A 19,980-nucleotide genomic window follows, 5' to 3' on the forward strand; every position below is an offset into this window, starting at 1 on the left:
TTGCACAGCCTAATATTTCGCTAAGCCTTAGCATTTCATTCAGAGATGTACTCCAGATAAGTGCAATAATCTCAGTTTGATGGATGGCCCAGCCGGAGCCTCAGGCCAGTGGTGTGTACATACTGCAGTGGTTGCTGCAGAACGATAAAACCAACATAGGCAGGTGTGTTTGGTTAAGATGCACTTGTCAGGAGGGGTGACAAGCATGTCTGTGTTCATTCAAGTGAACCCCTTATCTGCACCTCCATGTCCCACTCATGAGACAAAAGCACTTCCCATGTTTGTATGATTTACCTCTCAAGTAAAGTGCACCCCTGAGCACACACACACACACACACACACACGCACACACAAACCACATCTAAAGTGTGTTTTAACAAAAACTGTTTTTGCTCCTTTCTTCACATCTTCGTTTCTTCATTTTACTTCTTTTATTTTATTATGTTTTTTTTTTATTTTTTATTTTGCTAAGTTGTTCTTTTTAAATTATTACCTTTGTGAGCTTAATCATATGCAACTAAATTTACCTTTTTTCTTCTTCACCCTTCACCCTTTTTCTTAAAGCTTGCTTTACTCAAATAAGAACATGTACACCAATCAGAAACACCAATCCTACACTTAAAATATATAAATAAAAATAAACTCTTCTTAAATTTAATTTAAAAAGTTATTCTATTAACACACTGGACAGTGGAGAGAGAATCTTCGTTATATCAATTAAAAACAATTTCAGTTCAAGAAAAATATCGAATTTTAATTAGAAAATGCAGAGTTTTCTAAAATTACATTTATTGTTATTTTTTTTTAAATTATGTAAAGTTTTTGTTTGTTTTTGTTTTCTTGCTTCGCCCCGCTACCCTTTGACCCCCGGCCGGAGGAGGAAGTGACGTCACACCAGGAAGTAAAGCTCGCCGCTGTCCGACAGCAGGAGCTGGATTAGCGATGGAAGTCAGCAGCTGCAGCAACAAACTGACATGAGCTGGCGTCCGCGTCGGAAGCTGCCGAGTGGATGTGTTGGTCCGGAGCCGGTGGAGAGGTGAACGTGCCCCGACGGCCGCTGGACATGACGCCGAGGTGAGCAGCCGAGCTCCGGCTACATGAGAGCTAGCTCCGGAGCTAACGCTAACCTGCAGTCTGACCAACAACACAGGAGCTAAATGCACAGAGTCACAAAACTAACCGCAATAATACCTGAACAGACTGTTATAATGTGAAATCTGAGCTCCACGATGATTTAAGAATAAAAGAAAGATGCTAATTTAAAGGGAAATGACAGCAGACATCAGTTCTGTCATCTAAAGCTTCAGCAGATATTCTATCACTCTTTGTCATTTTTACTTTAATATATGTGTACATTTTTGACCTCAGTCATGAAGTCCGAGTTTAAATGAATTAAAGTGACTCAGTCACTGAATGAGATCATCCTCTCTGACATGATCCTCCACTTTTGACAGAGGAATGTCCACACAGTCACAAAGTTCATTCTGATTTCTGTTGTATTTTTTTAGATTTTCTGTAAAATGGATCAAAATCATGTTGGTTATAGTGACTGGCATCAAAACTGGTTGAAATGAGTTGGCTTCATGCCTTTGTGCTCTGTGTGCGCCTACATGAGTCATGCTCTGCTTCTGGGAAAGATAGTGATGCTCTCTTTCTTTTTGTTTGTTTTTCCAGATGACTTACCAGTGGCTTGGACATCTGTGAAGTGAAGATGAGGCTTGCTCAATTTGTCAGACTTGTCATTGCTTGTGGTGATTGTTGCTGCACGAACAAACCGAACTGACATGGATAAGAAGCTATAGTGAAGCCTGATTGCTGCTTTCTGCACATCACACACTCACACTGGAACACTAACGATATCACTGATCATTTAGTTTGTTGTGAATGGCTCTCAGTAAATGAACAGTGCTGACAATGTCTCTGGGTGAGCAGTCTCAGAAGTGGTTTCCAACCCATGTCCAAGCCACTGTCCTGCAAGCAAACGGTTTACAGCCCAAGGGCAAAAATGGCACCAACGATGCCTACACCATCATCCAGCTGGGCAAGGAAAAGTACTCCACGTCGGTGGCAGAGAAGACCCTCAGCCCTGTCTGGAAGGAAGAAGCCTCCTTTGAGTTGCCTGGCCTGCTTTTGGAGGGAAACCCAGAAGTGTATGAACTCTGCTTCATCGTGATGCATCGGTCCCTGGTCGGGATGGACAAGTTTCTGGGGCAGAGGTCCATTAATCTTAATGAAATCTTCGACAACAAGGAGCGAAAGAAGACTGAGTGAGTATAATATACTGCATCAGTGAAAGTCTCAACCACCATTAAGTTCCATCTACTCAGCTGTTTTATCAAAAACAACAAAAAAACATAACATAACACAAAAACATTTTTATCAAAAAGAAATTTACAATCGAGAAAGGTCAGTGCAGCTTCTGGTCCTGGTGTCAAGTCCAACATCCAGTAATTCAGTGCAGGAAACCAAATAAAAATGTGCACCAAAACTTTTAGAGTTTCCGGAGCGGGGCTTTTCTCTGACATGAGTTTTCCTGAAGCTCCATGAAGACAGAGTCAAACCACTCCTCTGTGACTCTTATATTTTGTTTGTGTTAATTGCTGATCCCTCATGGTGATGAAAATATTCGTCAGTGAAAGACAGAAGTATCACAGAATTGACCAGATAGACTCTTTTATACCTGCATGCTTTTGGTACATATTTCCTAAAAAACCTCTGAATGTTGATAATCATAGCAGGGCAGAAAGAAACGTTCATGATGCTACACCAAACTAATGAGCCTTCACTTTGGTTTATATCGTAGTTGACATTTGGATACTGGGACAGGTCCTGTCAATCTTCACTTTTGATCTGAGTGCCTTTCACACTCATATCCATTATTTATTGGATTTATTGTCATTTTCTGACCATCCAAGTGAAGTCCAGCTCTTACTCACAGTCACATATCAATGTGCTGATGGCGGAGCAGACCTTTAAGAGGAAGTGGAAAACATTTTTGAACCATAAGTGTCTCACAGTTTGGGATGTATTTGTTGATCATGTGGACCTGATTTCAACATGTTTGTTTTTTCATTCTGTTCTCCGTTCTAAATTCAGTTGATGACCTAAATTCAGCCTTTTATTTTTATTTTAATTTTCATTTTTTTAACATCACTGCGTTCTGCTTTATTCTGATGACATTCCTGTTCTATCTGACAGATCAGTTTGGATTTGTTTCCTGTAGGTGAGCATGTAACAGCAGTTGATTTCATTCTTCTTCAGGTTGGAACAACCTGACACAGCTGTCACAGATGAGGCAGTACATTCATCACTCACTGGTTTAGCTTTGGTTTTTCCATCTTGTTGACCCTCTATTGTTTCAGGCTTAGCAATGAATTTGCCCACATTGCTGAGAGATTATTTTTGGCTCAATCACTGGCACAGTCAGCTCCAGTTGGCCTTCTTGAAACTAGCGGAGCTTGCCAAACATGTCTAGTCAGTCACTCCTAGACTTCAACTTTTATTCAAAGGTGTAAATGTAAGGTGGCCTTTTCTTTTCCAGTTAAGGGAGTGTGTTCTCCTGCTGCTTTATTCCTGTCTGAATGCTGACAATGGCTTCTTGTGCACAAAGGACTCTTCAGTTGCCTACTAGGTGTGAGTCCAACTGAGTCAGAGCTTTCTTTTAGAGGCGCCTCTGTCTCACAGCCAGTGCCAGGGATGAGGTTTGTCCCTCCTGTTTGTGACATAACTGTGAAAGAGGCCTAAACAGGAAGAGTAAGCCAAATTAGAGTAAAAGAAGGAAACGTGCTGCTGGTCACCACATCCTGGCTAAACCTGGAGACAAGTTACACACGTCTTCTTAAATCTACACGAAGGGAACAGGAATGGAATTAGCAAACTGGATCTGGTGCTAATTAGCTCAACATGGAAAGACATCAGCACACTTCCTGTTAGCCCATCGGGTTGAGGGTGGGGTGGTCACAATATGTTCTAATCAGCTTGAATAGGTTTTATTTGTTTTAGGTGCCTGAGCTGCTGCATCTTGAGGCCGTGCACTTTTTTTCAGCAGAGGTTCTGTAATGGATACGCCGCCTCGCTTGTTGGCCTAATCCCACACTGCAGGCGTACTCCACAATGATGCCAGGACCCTCGATACTATATCCACACTCCACTGCCGGTCTGTGTGTTTGCCGCGGCCTATCCGCAATGTTTTTTGAACTGACATATTGGGGAGAAAAACGCGTCCAGATATCTGAGAAGGCAGCCCATAATTATCGCACACCTGCGTTTGTTGATTGTGAGGAGTTTCCCAGCGGTCCAAGCCCGAGTGGGAGGATTGTGGTTCCAAGCATGCGGAGGTTTATCTTGGCCTTGAGACACATGTGAGGTGCAGCCCTGGCCCCACGGCAGCGGTAGTCTGTGGCTGCTGATCAGACTGAGCGCGGTGCTCAGCCTGGGAATTAAACCCAGCAAGGCCTTTCATGACTGGGCTCCTGGGCCACGAGCTGCACACTTCAGAACAATGTTCAACTGCTGCGGCTTTTAAAAGGCCAACTCTGAGATCCCCCTTTTGTTGAGATAATAACTGATATTTCACACTAGAATTCAAGGGATAAAAACTAAATCTCCATTTAGATTAATATTATTACAGCCAGTATCAAAACAAATTTATTTCCAGTTCAAGTGTTGTCCATTAGATTGAATATTTCTTTTATTGATTTAACTGTGCAGGCCAATATTTTGGTTTCTTTACATTGACTGAAGCTGGTTTCCTGCAGGATAGTGTCACAACCCCTATAACAGTGGATATGTATTATAAGCATGTACCAAGTGCTGGGTTGCCCTGCGACGTGGCTTTGCGATTTCCCAATAGCTTGTTGTTGCATTTCTGAACAAAGGCCAGATTTGTGCAAATGCCACTTCATTTCGCTCAGAGTGAAGGCATAAATCCCATTACTTCCAGTTGAAAAAGCAGAGAGGTTAAACAAATAGAAGCTCCAAAGCAGCCTGAAATGGTCTATATTATTCAGCAGCAGCCTGTTTCTTAGCGTTCAATTTGCAAAGAATAATGTTTATCCTCTGAATGATAAATTGTATTCTCACTTGTGTCAGAAAAAGTTAAAGTCAGATTTAAGCCCCCTGCGTTTGTGTGTAGCTTTTGGATTAGTCTGCTCAAATTAGCCCTTTCACTGGTGTCCACAAAGAAGTAGGTAGAGCACATTAGAAAGGATGTGGGCTATTTTTCCGTTTTGTCATATTGTTTGATAGTGTAAGGACTTTTACTGTGTTCTGACTTTGTATACCTGTCGTGCTGAATTATGTTGAATTATGTGTAATCAAGTGACGAGGTTTTCATAAATCCCGTCCCTTTTACATAAATTGTCTTGTTGAATTTGCTCAGCCTCAGCCTCCTCCTTTCATTACAGCTGGTATTCCTTGGAGTCCAAGCAGGGAAAGAAGAGGAAAGAACGGGGCCGCATCCAAGTCAGCATCCAGTTCATGAGGAACAACATGACGGCCAGCATGTTCGACCTCTCCATGAAGGAGAAGCCCCGCTCGCCATTCTCCAAACTGAAGGACAAGATGAAGGGTCGCAAACACGACAGCGGCTTCGGCGACACGTCTTCGGCCATCCTGCCTCGCTCGGCCGTGTGCGACTCGGAGCCCAGCCGCCAGGCCTTCGCGCCGGACCTCCAACCCCAGCCTGAAGCAAAGGTCAAGAGGCCATTACTCGCCGGCGCCCAAAAGCTCTCTGCAGCCCATTCCATGTCAGATCTCATCGGGACCCACTTCCGACCCAAATTGGACTCCATGAACTCCATAGAAGAGAGCGGTGAGATTCAATTAATTTCACTGTGTTTCAACAGGTTAATGTTATCACAGGGGGCAGTGCGGTCTTAGAAATCAGCCCAAATACTGTTTCATCTTGTGGTTTATGATCAAAGAGGGAGGACAAGCAGAAAACTGGTGTCTCAAATATTTCTGCTCTCCATAGAACACAAAGGGTCACGAGCACTAAAATAACAAAGCAGTGTTAGAGTGTCCCTTAAAGGGCGCTATCTGAAGTGTTGATATGTTTTAAAAACCAAAACGTCTCAGGGTAGCTTTCTCTGTCCTGTCTCAGGCACCCAATCAGGAGGGAGCATTCCTCTGTGGAGTCAGCCCTTTGATATTTTCACAGTATTAAAAATAGAAATCTTGCTTAAAACAATATGGGACATTTTTCTAGCTGTTCTAAATTGAAATGATTAAGCTCATGGAAATATGAATGCTCCCAAAAATCATCCTTAGAGCTTTTATTCCTTCCTGATTAGTTCAGATCTGGATCAGTCTGACTCTCTGACTCCTTCTGTGTGTTTATCCGTCCATCCTCATCCTCCATCTTTGATAGTGATGTCAGAGTCACGTCTCTATGTTGGCCACTCCTATTGGCTCCGCTGGGTGATGTCACAGCCAATCAGAGAGTCTGTGGATCAGTCCTGTATGTTTGTGAGTTTTTGTGTTGACAGAATAAAGACAATCAGATATTTGGAGCTGATTTTTCATCATTAATGAGCAGAACTCCTGATCAGACAAAGATAGAAACGACCCAAACAGATGAGAGGAACTTTTCTTTGGTTATTCTGCTTTACACAGTTTTTATTGAGAAAATAAGGTCACATGAGAATATTGTGGAAACTTGGCCACATTAAAAAAAGGAAAAAACAAAAAGGGAGGAATAAACAGAAAATCTTTCATGTGGTAGAGTATCAGCCAAATTGACTTTTGACTGCCTGAATGTTGGTGCAGTTTCTTGTGAACATCAGTAGGGGTCGATAGCAGCCCCAGAGCCATCAGGATATACAGTAATATGAAGATCTTTTACACAGTTCAAGGTATATCAACTACATATGGAGGTTTAGTCATTTTAATGTCGGGCTTCAGCCTTCATTTGATCTGACGAACTGGCTCCAGCAGCAGGAGCTAAACCTTTAGGGTCACTGATTACAACCCTAAAGGTTCAATATGGTCATTTTGGAGCGGCACGTTTTCTCATTAGACGACAGTCTGAGCTGTCTGGTGTTCACGTGCAGCAGCTCAAATTTTGGTCTCTAAATGTACAAATAATCACAAAGGAAAATAAATCAGCATTACTCAGCTCGCTGTCTGCTCTAGCTTGACTTCCTGCTATCCAGTGCTCAGCTATCTGAGGCAGCTCCAACATGATGACTTTAACTTTATCTAACAAGCTACTTTGTGAATGATCAGTTTGGCAGCACAGAGGGAGGAAATGATCCAACATTGTGCAGGTAGGAGGCACTCAGGGTCTAAATCATATAACGAGCTTTCCTAAATTACTGCTGCCAATAAAAGTTGGAAGAGTGTCAAGGCCAACGGGAAAAATAACATAATTTCACGTTCTTTTAATTGTGTCGAAAGTGGAAAAGGCGTTCATGATTCTTAAATAGTTTGATCAGATTACTAAAGTTCCTTTTAGATATGAAGATTTTATGTTTTTAATAACATGATTATTTCTTCCTCCAGACATTTTTTTATTGCAGCTCCACCAAATGTTAATGAAACTCTTCTGGTTCCTCCTCCCGGACCACAGGTGGACCTCACCGGCGTTCCCAGAGCGAGGTGCCAGGCTATCAGGACGGGGAGGCACATAGTGACCCGTTCACTGATATCAGTGACACCCTGCCACAGAAGTATGCCACGCTCCCACGCAACCGCAACCCATTTGAGGCGGAGCAGGGGCAGCTGTGGGACCGTGCAGACCGAAAGGAGAAGAAGGAGAAGGTCAGCCTGCTGGAACGGGTGACGGGGAAGAAGGAAGGCCGCAAGTTCAGCAACGGGGGCCGATCGGGCAGCTCCGGTGACCTGCGGTCCCCCAACCCTTTTAGTGGAGAATCACAAGCAGACACTAACCCGTTCAGCTCTAATTACAAAACCAGGTAGTTTCCTGATTTTTTTTTTTATTTTTTTTAAATTCAACTTCACAATCATGAGCAGTTAATTCATCAGGAAATTCCTAATAAATCGATGCAAGTTCACAAATATTATATTAAACTGAAGAGACTGCCAACCTCCTACCAGAACACCTGATCCATGAGAGAAGGGATGAGGATGAGCTCTTTAAATAACCCTGGGTCGCCAAGTGAACCAATCAGATCAAAGGGGGTGTGGTCAGAGTGAAAACAAGAGCCAATACGTGATGAAGAGAAAAGAAGGTGAAGGTGGCGAGGTAGGTAAAGACAGGAAGAAAAGGGAACTCCACCAAACTCCACCAAACCCTGATACATTATGAAGCAGAACCAGGTAGAAGTACAACTGTGAAAGAATCTGAGTATCCTGGAAAGGTTGTTTTTTTTGTTTTTTTTTTTTTTGCCCCCATAATTGAATTGAAAAAGGGAAATTTTCATATATTCTAACATCATTCCACATGAAGTGAAATATTTTCGCCTTGTTTCAGTTGGGAAAATATTACTCTGGAGTTTTCATCACACACTTTAAACACTCCAGCCTAGATGCTCGCTCTCTCTGACTCTAGTACAGAACTCAGTGAGCTGAAGAAGGTCATGGCTGAGAGCTCCAGCTGCTCTGTTGAAGCACTGGAAAGGAAAAGTTGGGTAGGAAAACGTCTGCAGCTTTTGATTGTGGAGAAAAGCGGATTTGTTTTCGATGCAGCTGTGAAGTCTAAGTTAACCTGAGCAGAATAAAAGAGTCTAAACAGTAAATATCACTCTGTGTGACATCCTTTAAATATCTCTCAACCCCGAACTGAGCCGTTGCTTGCTGATATTAGTTCCTGCAGTCTCATAAAGTTGCAGCCACCTTGTAGATTGACGCTTACGATCGGACTCACCTGGCTCCTCCGTTGTTGCTCAAACATGTCCAGAGAGGCAGTTACGTTGATTTCCTTTTTCATAAAGAGTTGGTGTTAGCACTGTGGCTAAGTTCTGGTTTATCAGAGTGGAAGGTGTCATTAGAGGCTCTTTAGCGAGCCCAGGCTTGATAACAGAGCCCTCTGAGCTATAGTAATGAGATCCCCTGCAGAGATAGACCACCCAATTAACCACTTATCTCTGTAGGCACGAGTCCGTCATCTTTACTGCTGCCTTTGTCATGCCGTCTCTGTGGTCATTTATAATGTGGTGCATGGACAAGAAAAAAGTGCTTCGAAGTAGAATATTTATTGATGTAACGTTTCCTTTCTTTGCCGTGTCCTCATGAGCGTCTCAGCCTCAGCTGTAGTAAAAACGAGTTGTTTAAATACTGACTCTCTGCTTTATTGCTTCACAGTGATAAAAAGTCACCGGGAAAGGAGGGCATCACCTTTGGCCAGAAGAAGAAAGGTGTCTTTGGCAACAAAAAAGTAAGAGCTGCAGCGCATTATCAGTTTTACCTGAGATTGTTTAAGGGGAAGGAATAATGACCTCAGATGTGACATGACTTCCTTTTCTGTGTCGTTTGTATTTTTAATTGAGAACTCAAAGCTTCATTTGATGCAGCAGCTGGTGACACTGATCTCTGAGGCCTCTGGAAATTCAGATGTGTCATTCAACTAATTAGCAGCTGCACATATCGGTCATCGAGTCTGATCCGATCATAATTTGAAGTGGTGTGAAATTTCAGTCTGTAAGGTCAGTCATACGGGTGTGTGCGCTCTGATTCTGTAATTGGAGCTTTTTTTTTTTTTTTTTTTTTGCTGCTGTTGATAAAAGCAAAAAAATATAGTTAGACTTTCTTCTTTTTTTTTTAATGATTATCACATCATTCGTACATGATGCTTCCTTAAAATTCTTCTTGCATTTCCAACATTACACAAAAAGAACATTTGTCGACTATTACACAGCAGAATTGGTATTTACAGAGGAGCAGCAGGAGCAGTAGCTTAAGTGATGCCTAAATGAGAATGAGGATGCTGATAATGGCTTTCCTCACCTTTCTTTGTGGGTGTTGAGGGCTGTCGGTATCCACACGTGCCCCCGTGCACGCCGCAGTGCCTCGCAGAAATGGCAGCTCCCATTTCCTCTGCTTCAAGGCCCTAATTAACCACAGCTAGGGGAGGGGGGGGGGAGGGGGGGCAGTGAGAGATTTCAAAGGACTGAGCTTTTAGATTCTCAAAGCTGAGCTCATTAGAAACTGTAATGACACAACTGGAGAATGCCAAGTGTGCGCCTTATCTTCTCCCCACTACTGATCGCACAAAAATGGTCATCATTACTTTGCCAGTTCATGGTCATTTCCAGGCCTTTGTCACCGCCACTAAAGCTGCTGATTATTACGCTGTGTGTGTTTGTGTGTCAGAGACAGACCAAGTGTGCGCACGTACACATGGTTGTATATGAAACCAACATCGTGTCTGTACGGTTGTCGGTTCCCTTGTAGCCTCTCAGATGGCAGTATCTTCCAGTAAGATGCCTTTTTTTTTTTTGTGTGTGTGTGTGTGGTTGTGTGTTTGTGAGGAATAGGTTACTGAGCTCAGTTCTTGAAACCCTCCTTACGTTGGACATTTAATCTCTGTGGCAAATATTTCATTTTGGTCTGTGTCGCCCCGCAGTAGCCTCCGTGCTGTTAGAGGCGATAAGATACCTGGTAAGCAGTCCCGCTCCAGGTCTTTTCCACATTGTCTTTAGCCAGCAGTCGAAGCTTGAATGGTGCATGGGAGTGGAAGCTGATAAGTGTGGTATTTTAAACAGGGTGAAGGCTTTGCTGCTCTATCCGTTTGGGGGAGGATGCCCAGCACTGAAGCGATAAAGTGGTCCCTCATTAAAAACGATTACAGCTCCTCTCGTACCCGCGCAATATGATCTGCACATACCGTACCACACAGCTCCATCCAAAAAGATTGTCCTCAAAGAGCAAAGCCGGGCTTGGGTTGCATCCTTATTTTGGTATTTATTAGCCTGACATTTAATTGCAGAAATATGCAGCCTGGCATTTCCCCCCTCAAAACAAAGACTCCTTTTCTTTTCTTTATTTTTTAGGGAAATCTTTGTTCTTTAGAACTGGCAGGCTGTCTAAACCTTCTGTAGCCAGAGAGGTCACACTTTTTGTTTTAAAGATAATTACAACTAAAGAAAATGGAGAACAACTTGCTGCTGCTCTCTGTGGTGTCAGAGTCGAATCCCATTAGAGCATTTAAAGTGCTCTTGATTTGTTTCAACCCCAGTTAGACAGAACTGGATCACAACATCTGCCACTGAATTCACTTGACATGCCAGTGTGCTAAATCCCCAGAGAACAGTCTCATCTAAACAACTCTCATTTAGCCTTTATTAGCACCAGTGAACACGCGATAAACGCATGCGAGTTTATGTCACATTAGGTTTACACATCTAATTAGTAAATTTCTGTGTCATGTTGTAAACGATCTTAAAGGGTGAGTTTCAGCCCTGCCTCTGTTATCAGACGCTGACATTTCATTTTATTCCACTTTCTCAAATCACAGTAGCTTAGTATGATGATTATGGACTCTGCTGAGGTTAAATTAAGCATTTCCTTTCTTTTCTTTTTGTGTTGTTGTTGTTTTCAGGAGGCGACACGGGAAAGTGTAGCTGCATACAGCAACTTATCCTTTGAGGAAGTTGTGCAGGAACTCATCAAGCAGAAAGAAATCGTGAAGAAGAAAGACGCCCACATCAGAGAGCTGGAGGATTACATCGACAACCTGCTGGTGCGTGTCATGGAGGAGACGCCGAGCATCCTCCGGACGCCATATGAGCCCAAAAAGAAGGCGGGTAAACTCAGTAAAAAGTAGAGTAAGAATCAAAATGTAATGATTGAGGTTTAGAATCAGTGTCATATGGGAACAGATGGAGCTGAGTTTAAAACAGTTTTTCTATCTTTGGTTCATGTTTAGGTTCTTAAACAGGGTACGTGAGGATCATCAAATAAAAAATCAAACCCCCCTTTTCTTTTTTGAATGCACTTGAGGTCTGTTGCACCAACAAGGCGGGAGCGATGCCACGTTCGTGTTTACCGGAAGCTGCCGTGGCTTTTCCGTTCAGATGTTCTTCGTTACTGCATTTACACTCAAGCACAAATCTTAAAGCTCACCGCTGACCGACCTGGTGTTCTCAGAAACACACCAGACTGGCTTTTCTTTTACTTATTGAATCATGCTCTTTGTTAAATTTGAACAAACAGTCATTTGTTTTACTGCTGTCACTTCTCATCGGTTGTTTTCTTTGATTTGTGACGACGATCGAGGGCCTCGTTGGCTCACTGGAGTCGATCATTTTGCGATCTTTAAGTGCAATAATTACAAGCCAAGCTTCTTGCGTTACGTTCTGCTGGCGATGTTCTTGTTTACATCTTAATCACATCCACTGATTAGATTTTATCAGAGAGGTTTAGCTGTTGTCATGCAGATTGGACTGATGGCAATGAGCTGCACGTGTGGCTATTTGCTGAACAATCTTTATTTATAAATATATCGGAGCTCATTTCTTTAATTTGTTTGAAGGTACTTTATGGTTCCACCGCCTCCCTCAGCTAGCACTCTATACTTTATACAAATCTCAACACTGTTTTCTTATTTGGTTATGGAAGTATTCATGTATAAAGATTTACTCATACAGTTTCTGTTAGCATCGATGTTTACCTTTAATGAAATCTCCTTACAGCTTCATCTACTGTGCCTCAGTTTATTTGTACAATTTGTTTTTCTTTAAAAAAAAAAAATTCTGCCGTCGTACTTGTGTGTGAATCTGTTTGGTCAGGTCACACTGAACTGTTTTACAGGCTTGTCAGAAGTGAACTGTCCTCATTTCACAGCTTCACGGCACATGGTGCGACACTAATGTCATAACAACATATGTTGTTTCCGTGTTGAGCGGCGCTCTTCACGCCTGTTGATTCATCAGCCTCCATCGAACAAACGCCACGACGTCGGCTCAGATCACACTGATGGAACTGAAGTCTCCGAAAGAAACGATACTGACGTTTAGGTTTACATCTTTCATTGTTTATTCCTCTTTGATGGAATTTTGGATACAGTGTTAATATTCTTTGTATTATCACAGTTTTTGTGCTTTACTCAAAAGTTACGCACCATTTTTAATGATTTGTCTGTTCGGTGATGATTCACCTCATCCTGGTCTTAATTCTGCTATTTATATTTGTTTCGTAATTACTTTCTAATCCCAAGTCTTCAGAGTAGTTGACCTTTACACTGTATGATACCAAACCACAGCTGAGACGAAGTGCTTCACTGAATGTCGACAGTCAGAAACACAAAAACACACTTCAGTTTTCATCTCAGAAATGTTGCACTGTCAGAAACTCACGGTCTCGTTTTTTGCTGCTGTGAACATTGTTTTATTTCGTCTTCGGGTGTCACCTCTTTCTCTCTTTTTTTTTGGACTTGAAGCCTAAAAGAATCTCTTGTTGAATGTACACTGGTTAAATGTATAAAGACATACAGAACACTAACAAGGCCATTGAACCTCGCTTGCCTTTAAAGTATTGGTGTATCCAAAGAGATCATTTCATGGGGGTTTGTTTTCCTCTTTTTTATGTTTCTTCAGACAAAACTCAGACAACTTCATTATTATTATTATTATTATTATTATTATTAGGAGAAGTGATTGCTGGTACAAAATATGTGACAAAGATGTTTTAGAAAAGATGATCATTTTGTAAACCCCCCCCAAAAAAAGATAGTTTGAAAGAAAGAAAGTTAGAATCAGAAGGATGCTAATTAAGATGTGTTTTCTGTTGTGGAGCTCTCACTGAATGCCTTCCTACGTGTGTAAAGTGCGAACACTCAGTCTGTTTGTGTCACAGGCTTCAACAGGTAGTCTGTATCAGTTGACCTGTTTAAAGGTACTTGGTGCATTTCGTCACTTCACCTTCTTTGACTCTCTGCACATTTTGTTGTTGTGCTGTAAAATGTTCTACAATGTGCTTCCTGAGGATTTAAATACAAGTTCATAGTAAAACTGGAGAAATGTCTTTTTTGAATTTCTCTTTCTAGCAAAACGATGTGTGTATTTGTGGCAGAGGTGTGAAACGGGCCCGTGTCCACAATGTTCCCAACACCCAGCTGTTTTGCTTGAATGATGAAATTGCAAAAGATAAGGTCTGAGAACATTTGATGTTGAATACATTTGGACCCTGAGGTTATTTAGTTCAATTGAAAAAATGAGGGGTGAGTACTTCAAATTAATTAATTTTGCCTGTCATGTTTTCCTTTAGCTTGATTGCTGCGTTTGCGTTCTGCTTTAATATAATTTGGTGCTTTGGTGAATGTCAAACTGAAACACAAATCTAAATGAAAAGCATTTTCAAATCATTTTTTTTCTAGCACAACGATATATAAAAAAAAAAGAAGCCTGCATCATTATTGTACTTCTTCTTGCCTCTTTGCATAATATTTGTCATCCAATTAATGCCTGTGTTTGAATATGCAAAGCACTTAAATTGCATAGAGGCAGAAAATACTTGGTGATGACCGAGTCCATTCAGGCTGTGCTGCACATGCGTTGGAGTTAGTGGGTGTTGCAGGTGAACATCCGCCTCATTGAAGAAAAAAAAAAAAAAAAAAACTGAACTAAAAACAAAAACACTAAAATTCTCTGCTGTTTTTTCTCCCATGTTGACGAAGCATGCGTTGAAGCTTTTAATGAAGAGGACATAAAGCTCGAGTCGGATCTCGCAATCCTCCTCTGGCAGTCTTTTAAGTCTTCTACTGATACTGCGATGCTGCTTGCCATAGGCCACATACAGCTGCCAGACACTGAGACTTAAGCCCGGCTAAATCCCCTGACGGTGCTTGTAATGTGGCACACAGTTTTGAAGGAAATGACGATTCTGTTTATAAAAGATCGTGCCAGTTAGCAAAGCTTCATTGAGTTTACAGAATTGAATGGAGGCTGGTGCACAGAGGCCAACACAATCAGACAATGTGAGCGGAGGTTAGAGCCTCATCATGGCAGAGACCTGAAGTGACATTTTCATACGGACTTTTTCTGCAGGTAGTCGACATGCGAGTCTCGCGGCTCATTCGGGCGCCTGCCTTGTAAGGTTTTTGGACTGTTGTCATTTCTGCATGTCAATCACATTTTTTGATTATGTAACACTTCATCTTTTTGCTAAATAATATGCCATTTTCCTGATCTCTAAATCATGAATTCAACTGAAGCGGGATCATTTTCCATCACACAGATTGTATTGTAATGTATTTAATTCAGAACTGTGTTGTGTAGAAGTTGGTTACAAACAAAGGTATTTAAACTGAAGAAGGTAGACAAGCTTTTGTTTTGATATTTTCACGATAGCCAATATGCAAGACTTTCATATGTGGATGTTTGCGGACAGGAATGTATGGGTTTTATATTATTGTAGTTCTGGAAACACACGTGGCTCTTGATGATGTTTGTATTGCAACAACAGTACAAAGCTGTTAATGGTGATTGTATGTAAAGTGCCAACCAACGCACTAAATCGTAAGAATTTGGTGATGCATTTCTATATATTCACTCATTTTCAATGCTCTACAGTTTGCAACAATGACTTTTAGATATTCTCATCACAATCATTGTAATCAAACTCCAATGTTTCACTGGATGTACTTTGAAAGGCGTGTGTTGTCCTTTTCAATACACTCACTGTAAATGGAAAAACTCCTGTTTCCTTGTTTTTGTTCTCTTTATTTTATGTCAGAAAAACAAAAAACACAATATATTTTAATTATGTGTGGGCCTTTACACTCCTGTCCAATATATCTTCAAACACCTTCTCTACCTTTGATATAATATCTCAGTGAACAAAAGACTTTGTACACTTTAATTTATTTACCATTTGGTCAGTAATGTAACCAAACAGGATGGTTGATTGCTCTTTATATTTATTGGCAGTACATATAGAGCTATATTTGATGGTTGAATTTCTTTCAGTCAGTTGAAAGTGTATTTCAAAGAACATTTTAACCAAAAATGAAATCAGAATTTTACAACACGTGTCCTCACATTTAGCAGCAGATCTGTTTAACCAGACGCTGCAGTGTAAATTTAATGCGAAGTGGATTCCCGCTTCTTTCGTTTAACACCTGCTCTGTCATTCTTAAGGATAATTTAAAAGCTGCTCTCAATTAACTCTGATCTCAGTGGCAGTTAAACCATGATTAGCGTTTTTAATTGTGCTGATTTGTGTCAAGCTTTTGTTTTCTCCCCTGCTCACAGCGGCTCTTCCTTTTGTTCTGGAGAAATTCCCATGCCTTCCTGGCAAAAGGGAGAAGTGGCATCGTTTGACAACTGACGAGAAAGATAGCTTGTTAAAACTCCACTCTAATTTGCCTATGTGTGCAACAAGACTGTGTGAAATCTTTTGGGACAAGAAACACTTGTGTTGTTTACCCGCTGATGCTTTTGTGGGGTTGGTGTGCGTCCCTGTCAAGCCGCCATGTAGCAGGTTAAAACATGACCTCTCCCCTGTCACCTCAGTCTCACAGTCTCTGAAGAGGTGCACCTCGCCGGCCGCTGCTACTGATGGAGGATGCTTTGCAGCAGTAACCACGGATACTGGGAAAATAAAAAAAATGCTCACATTTTCTCTTCACTGGACGCTGCACGGCCAAAATTTTAGATTTAAACAAAGAGTTTGAAAACATTTCTGCCTGATGACAGAGCTGGCAGCGGGCACTGTGATTAAATTTTTATCTTCCTGTGTTAACTTGCAATCTGTCTTGGGAGACACAAATAGGTGTGTAATTGGGCTTTATGTAGGTGTCACCTGTTGTATTCATAAGCTAATTGGCACACTCATTGTCATCCTTACACATTCATCAACAGATTGAATTTCATGGGTCCCAGCTTCTGTTCGACAGTGGCACGTGCCATCTGAGTGACTTGGCCATTAGTTCATTGTGCGTTGTGCCATATTGTGGTAATTTGAGGAAAATATCCAACAAACATGTTATGTAAGATTCTGCGGGTGCTGAAGAGCCAAAGCGTGCCGCAGAGGGCCACCCACAGGTCACCTGCATCCCCCTTTAAATATGGATGGGCGTCACAGCAGGGATCAGTGTCACCCCACACGTGTCCATGAATGGAGCTGCCTCAGGCAATCATGGCGAAACTCATATGAGGAGAAGTTCAGCAGATGGATGAGGTGTTTTTAAGGGAAAAACCAGACCTATTAGGGCAGCTGGGCTCAACTTGTATGATCGGGGGCCAGATGTCAAGGTTAACCCCTCAAATTCCCCAGAGAATCGGGCCCCACCCACTGATCTGACGCAGCACTCTTTGTTGGTTGGTTGGCTAATCTGAAAAGGTGCTTGGGATAAATCAGGTGTCAAACGTGGCTGGTGCATTGTATTGAAGGTATTGTCTTCTGATAGCCGCCACGCGTCTGGTATCAGGTGAACAAAGACAGATGACAACCAGAGGAAATGGGGGATCTGTCAACACTGAGCTGCAAACAAGGCTGAAGGATACAGACTGCAGCTCATTTAACATGAAAATGGACATTAGAGTTAATAAATAAAGAGTTTATGCTGCACATCGAAAAACAACAGCAAAGAAGAGATGTGTTTAATTCCTGTTACTAATATAATATAATACAATCTGGCTTTTTTTATTTGCTTTTACACGCTGCTGGAGCTTTTATCACAAGGCCAACTGTCAGGCCGGTGAATTTAAACTGAGTCAATGGTGTGGTGTTGGTAAGTTAACATGGTGGAGCAGTGTTTGATGAAGCGCATCTTTATTCAGGCCTAAGTAGTCTTAAGGACCTATTAGAAGTGTTTTATAGTTATCAGAATTTTAGCTTTGTCATTGGACATATTATCACACTTAGACTACTTTTTTCCTGCTTGATATCTTAAATTCATTATTCCTCCAATGAAGGGGCAGCAGAAAGAAACCGCAGCTCTCTGCTGTAGGTGTCTGACAGGTTGGACCTCTGCTCGCTGTGCACTCATTACAAGTTAAAGAACAGCAAAAACTTGGTCACTCTTTATTTTAGTCGCCTGTTTGGTGAAGGAGCTTTTCCAACAGCCAGAAATACACCAAGACAACCAGGATAACTGCAAATTTCCCCACTGAGGAACAAATAGAGGATTATTCTATCCAATCAGCTGTCACACCTGGATCACATGACACTGATGGAAAACCGTAAACTTTGTATAAGTGTCTAAAAAGTGAAGTCAATATTGAACTGCTGATGGTTAAGTCTATGGCAAAATGGCTGCCCTTCCACTCGCTTTATGAGCTGTTTTCCTGTTAAGTTTGTGGTGTCAGTGTTTAGAATCAAGTCTTCTTCACCACAGCATGGTTTTATTTATGTGTTTTATTATTGTTGTGGTCCAATTTTTGAGGAATAGTCCACAAATCAGGACAAAGAACAGAGCAGCTCGCTCTTCTTCTTCTCCAAATATGGAGTCTACTGGTGAGAAACAAAATGGCGGCGGCCTGGTTGGGCCGGAAACCCCGAGGCTCCGCTTTTTCCCAGAAAACAGGTTTTTAAAACACAGTCAGCCATCAATGTTCCGGCCGGCCCGGAGTCCGTCAGGAGGTCCGGCCCGGGGAGCCTGCCCGGCGGCCAGCAGCCGTCTGTGCGGGGGGAAGACAACCGCCACAGGTGCGTGAAAGCTAACTCTGGCTAATGCTAAGTTAGCCAGCCACCTGCTAAACCTTAAAAAGGAATAACAGAAACACGCTATTAGATATAGATACATAATTAATGTCTAAATTTTGAATATTTTCCGATAAGACAAAGTTATTGCTGTAACACAGCTAACGACTTAGCTGCTAATTAGCTAACCGAGCCGTTGGGGTTAGTACAGGCGGTGCTAGCCTGTGGCTAATTACCAACGTTAGCTACAGCACTGAAAGGCAAAACAGACACAAACAAAAAATTAATCAAACTAACCCAGTTCGTTATAGATTACATGATATTTTTAATGCATTGCTTTTTGTTATTTTCATTACTGTATTGCATTTCTTGCTGTATTTTAAAAAATCTTTCTCTTTGTTACGTTTGCTCCTGTAAATAGTTTTGCACTGTTGGACGAGTTTGTCTTTTATATCTGATCACTTCTTTCTGTCACAAAAGTCAATAAACGAAATGTATGCTTTATTATTTTAACTATAAAGAGGAGGGGAAACAAACAGATGACCTTTGAGTGGATGCTTTTCCTCGTTGTTATCTCACTGTGATATTTTATGCTTTTTCCCCACAGGTCTGAGTGTGTTTGGAAACAGGTCGAGTCGGAGGGACTGCTGCTGACTGGTAAGTGTGTGTCTGGGACTTATCACCTTAAAGCTGGGAAACAGGAGCTGTCAGCAGCCTATAGGTTTGCATTTAATCATTTCAGCCTGTAATTGGCACCACAAAGAGTGTGTAGAGGGATCACTGTCACGTAAAGGCACCAAGAAATTCACTTACTGCTGATCTTGTTTTGGTTATACCTGAGTAAAGAATTACATCTGATGATGGTTATGGAGAAAACAACACCTGGAAAGCAATGGTATAGTCTGACACTGCGATAGTAGTCCTGGATAGAACTGTCTGTACCTTTGGTAGCTTTGTGTGGGCGTTCCTCTATACTAAAAAAAAAAAAATGTCTCATTGTTGGAGAGGGTTATGATTTTGTATGATGAATTCACTTTTTAATTCTGATTTGTGGTCGTCACAGCAGCAGGCAGGCTGCTCACATGGAGCACAGTTGTAGTTTGCAGTGGATAGATCACATTAGAAATTCACTGCAATAGCTCAGTAAAGCCATGCTAAAACTAGAGTAATACAATCAATCAATCAGTCATCTCCTGACTTCATAGCACAGGAGAGCTCTGCTGGAATGCTGCTAAGCTGTAGATGTACCAGCCAAATTATTCCAGAGGGGAATTACCAGGCCATAAATCCAGACGTCAGGAGGATGGCTGTAGCCTATTTCACGGTAAAAAATCCATGCAACTTGTTTCCATTACCTTCATAAAGAATGTCTCGCTCAGCAGTGCTCAAACCTATCACTGCCAACAGATCTGAACATGTTTGTATCCAAACACAACC

At 41.7% G+C, this 19,980-nt stretch overlaps 1 protein-coding gene across 2 annotated transcripts; it reads left to right on the plus strand.

Annotated features, from left to right (window-relative positions):
* The first annotated feature begins 878 nt into the window (after positions 1-878).
* On the plus strand, positions 879-14,554 carry rab11fip2 (RAB11 family interacting protein 2 (class I)). 2 transcript variants are annotated; one of them, XM_029521624.1, is made up of 7 exons: positions 879-1,074; positions 1,675-2,267; positions 5,406-5,812; positions 7,571-7,916; positions 9,265-9,337; positions 11,501-11,701; positions 11,828-14,554. In XM_029521624.1, exons 2-7 carry the CDS (start codon positions 1,915-1,917, stop codon positions 11,846-11,848), a joined length of 1,401 nt encoding a protein of 466 aa, XP_029377484.1. In that variant the 5' UTR covers positions 879-1,074; positions 1,675-1,914; the 3' UTR covers positions 11,849-14,554. The 2 variants fall into 2 exon arrangements, with proteins under 2 accessions (XP_029377484.1, XP_029377483.1); XM_029521623.1 differs by having other exon boundaries at positions 11,501-14,554.
* The last annotated feature ends 5,426 nt before the right edge of the window (positions 14,555-19,980 follow it).

Source organism: Echeneis naucrates, chromosome 15 (assembly GCF_900963305.1).
Source record: "Echeneis naucrates chromosome 15, fEcheNa1.1, whole genome shotgun sequence".
NCBI lineage: Eukaryota > Metazoa > Chordata > Actinopteri > Carangiformes > Echeneidae > Echeneis > Echeneis naucrates.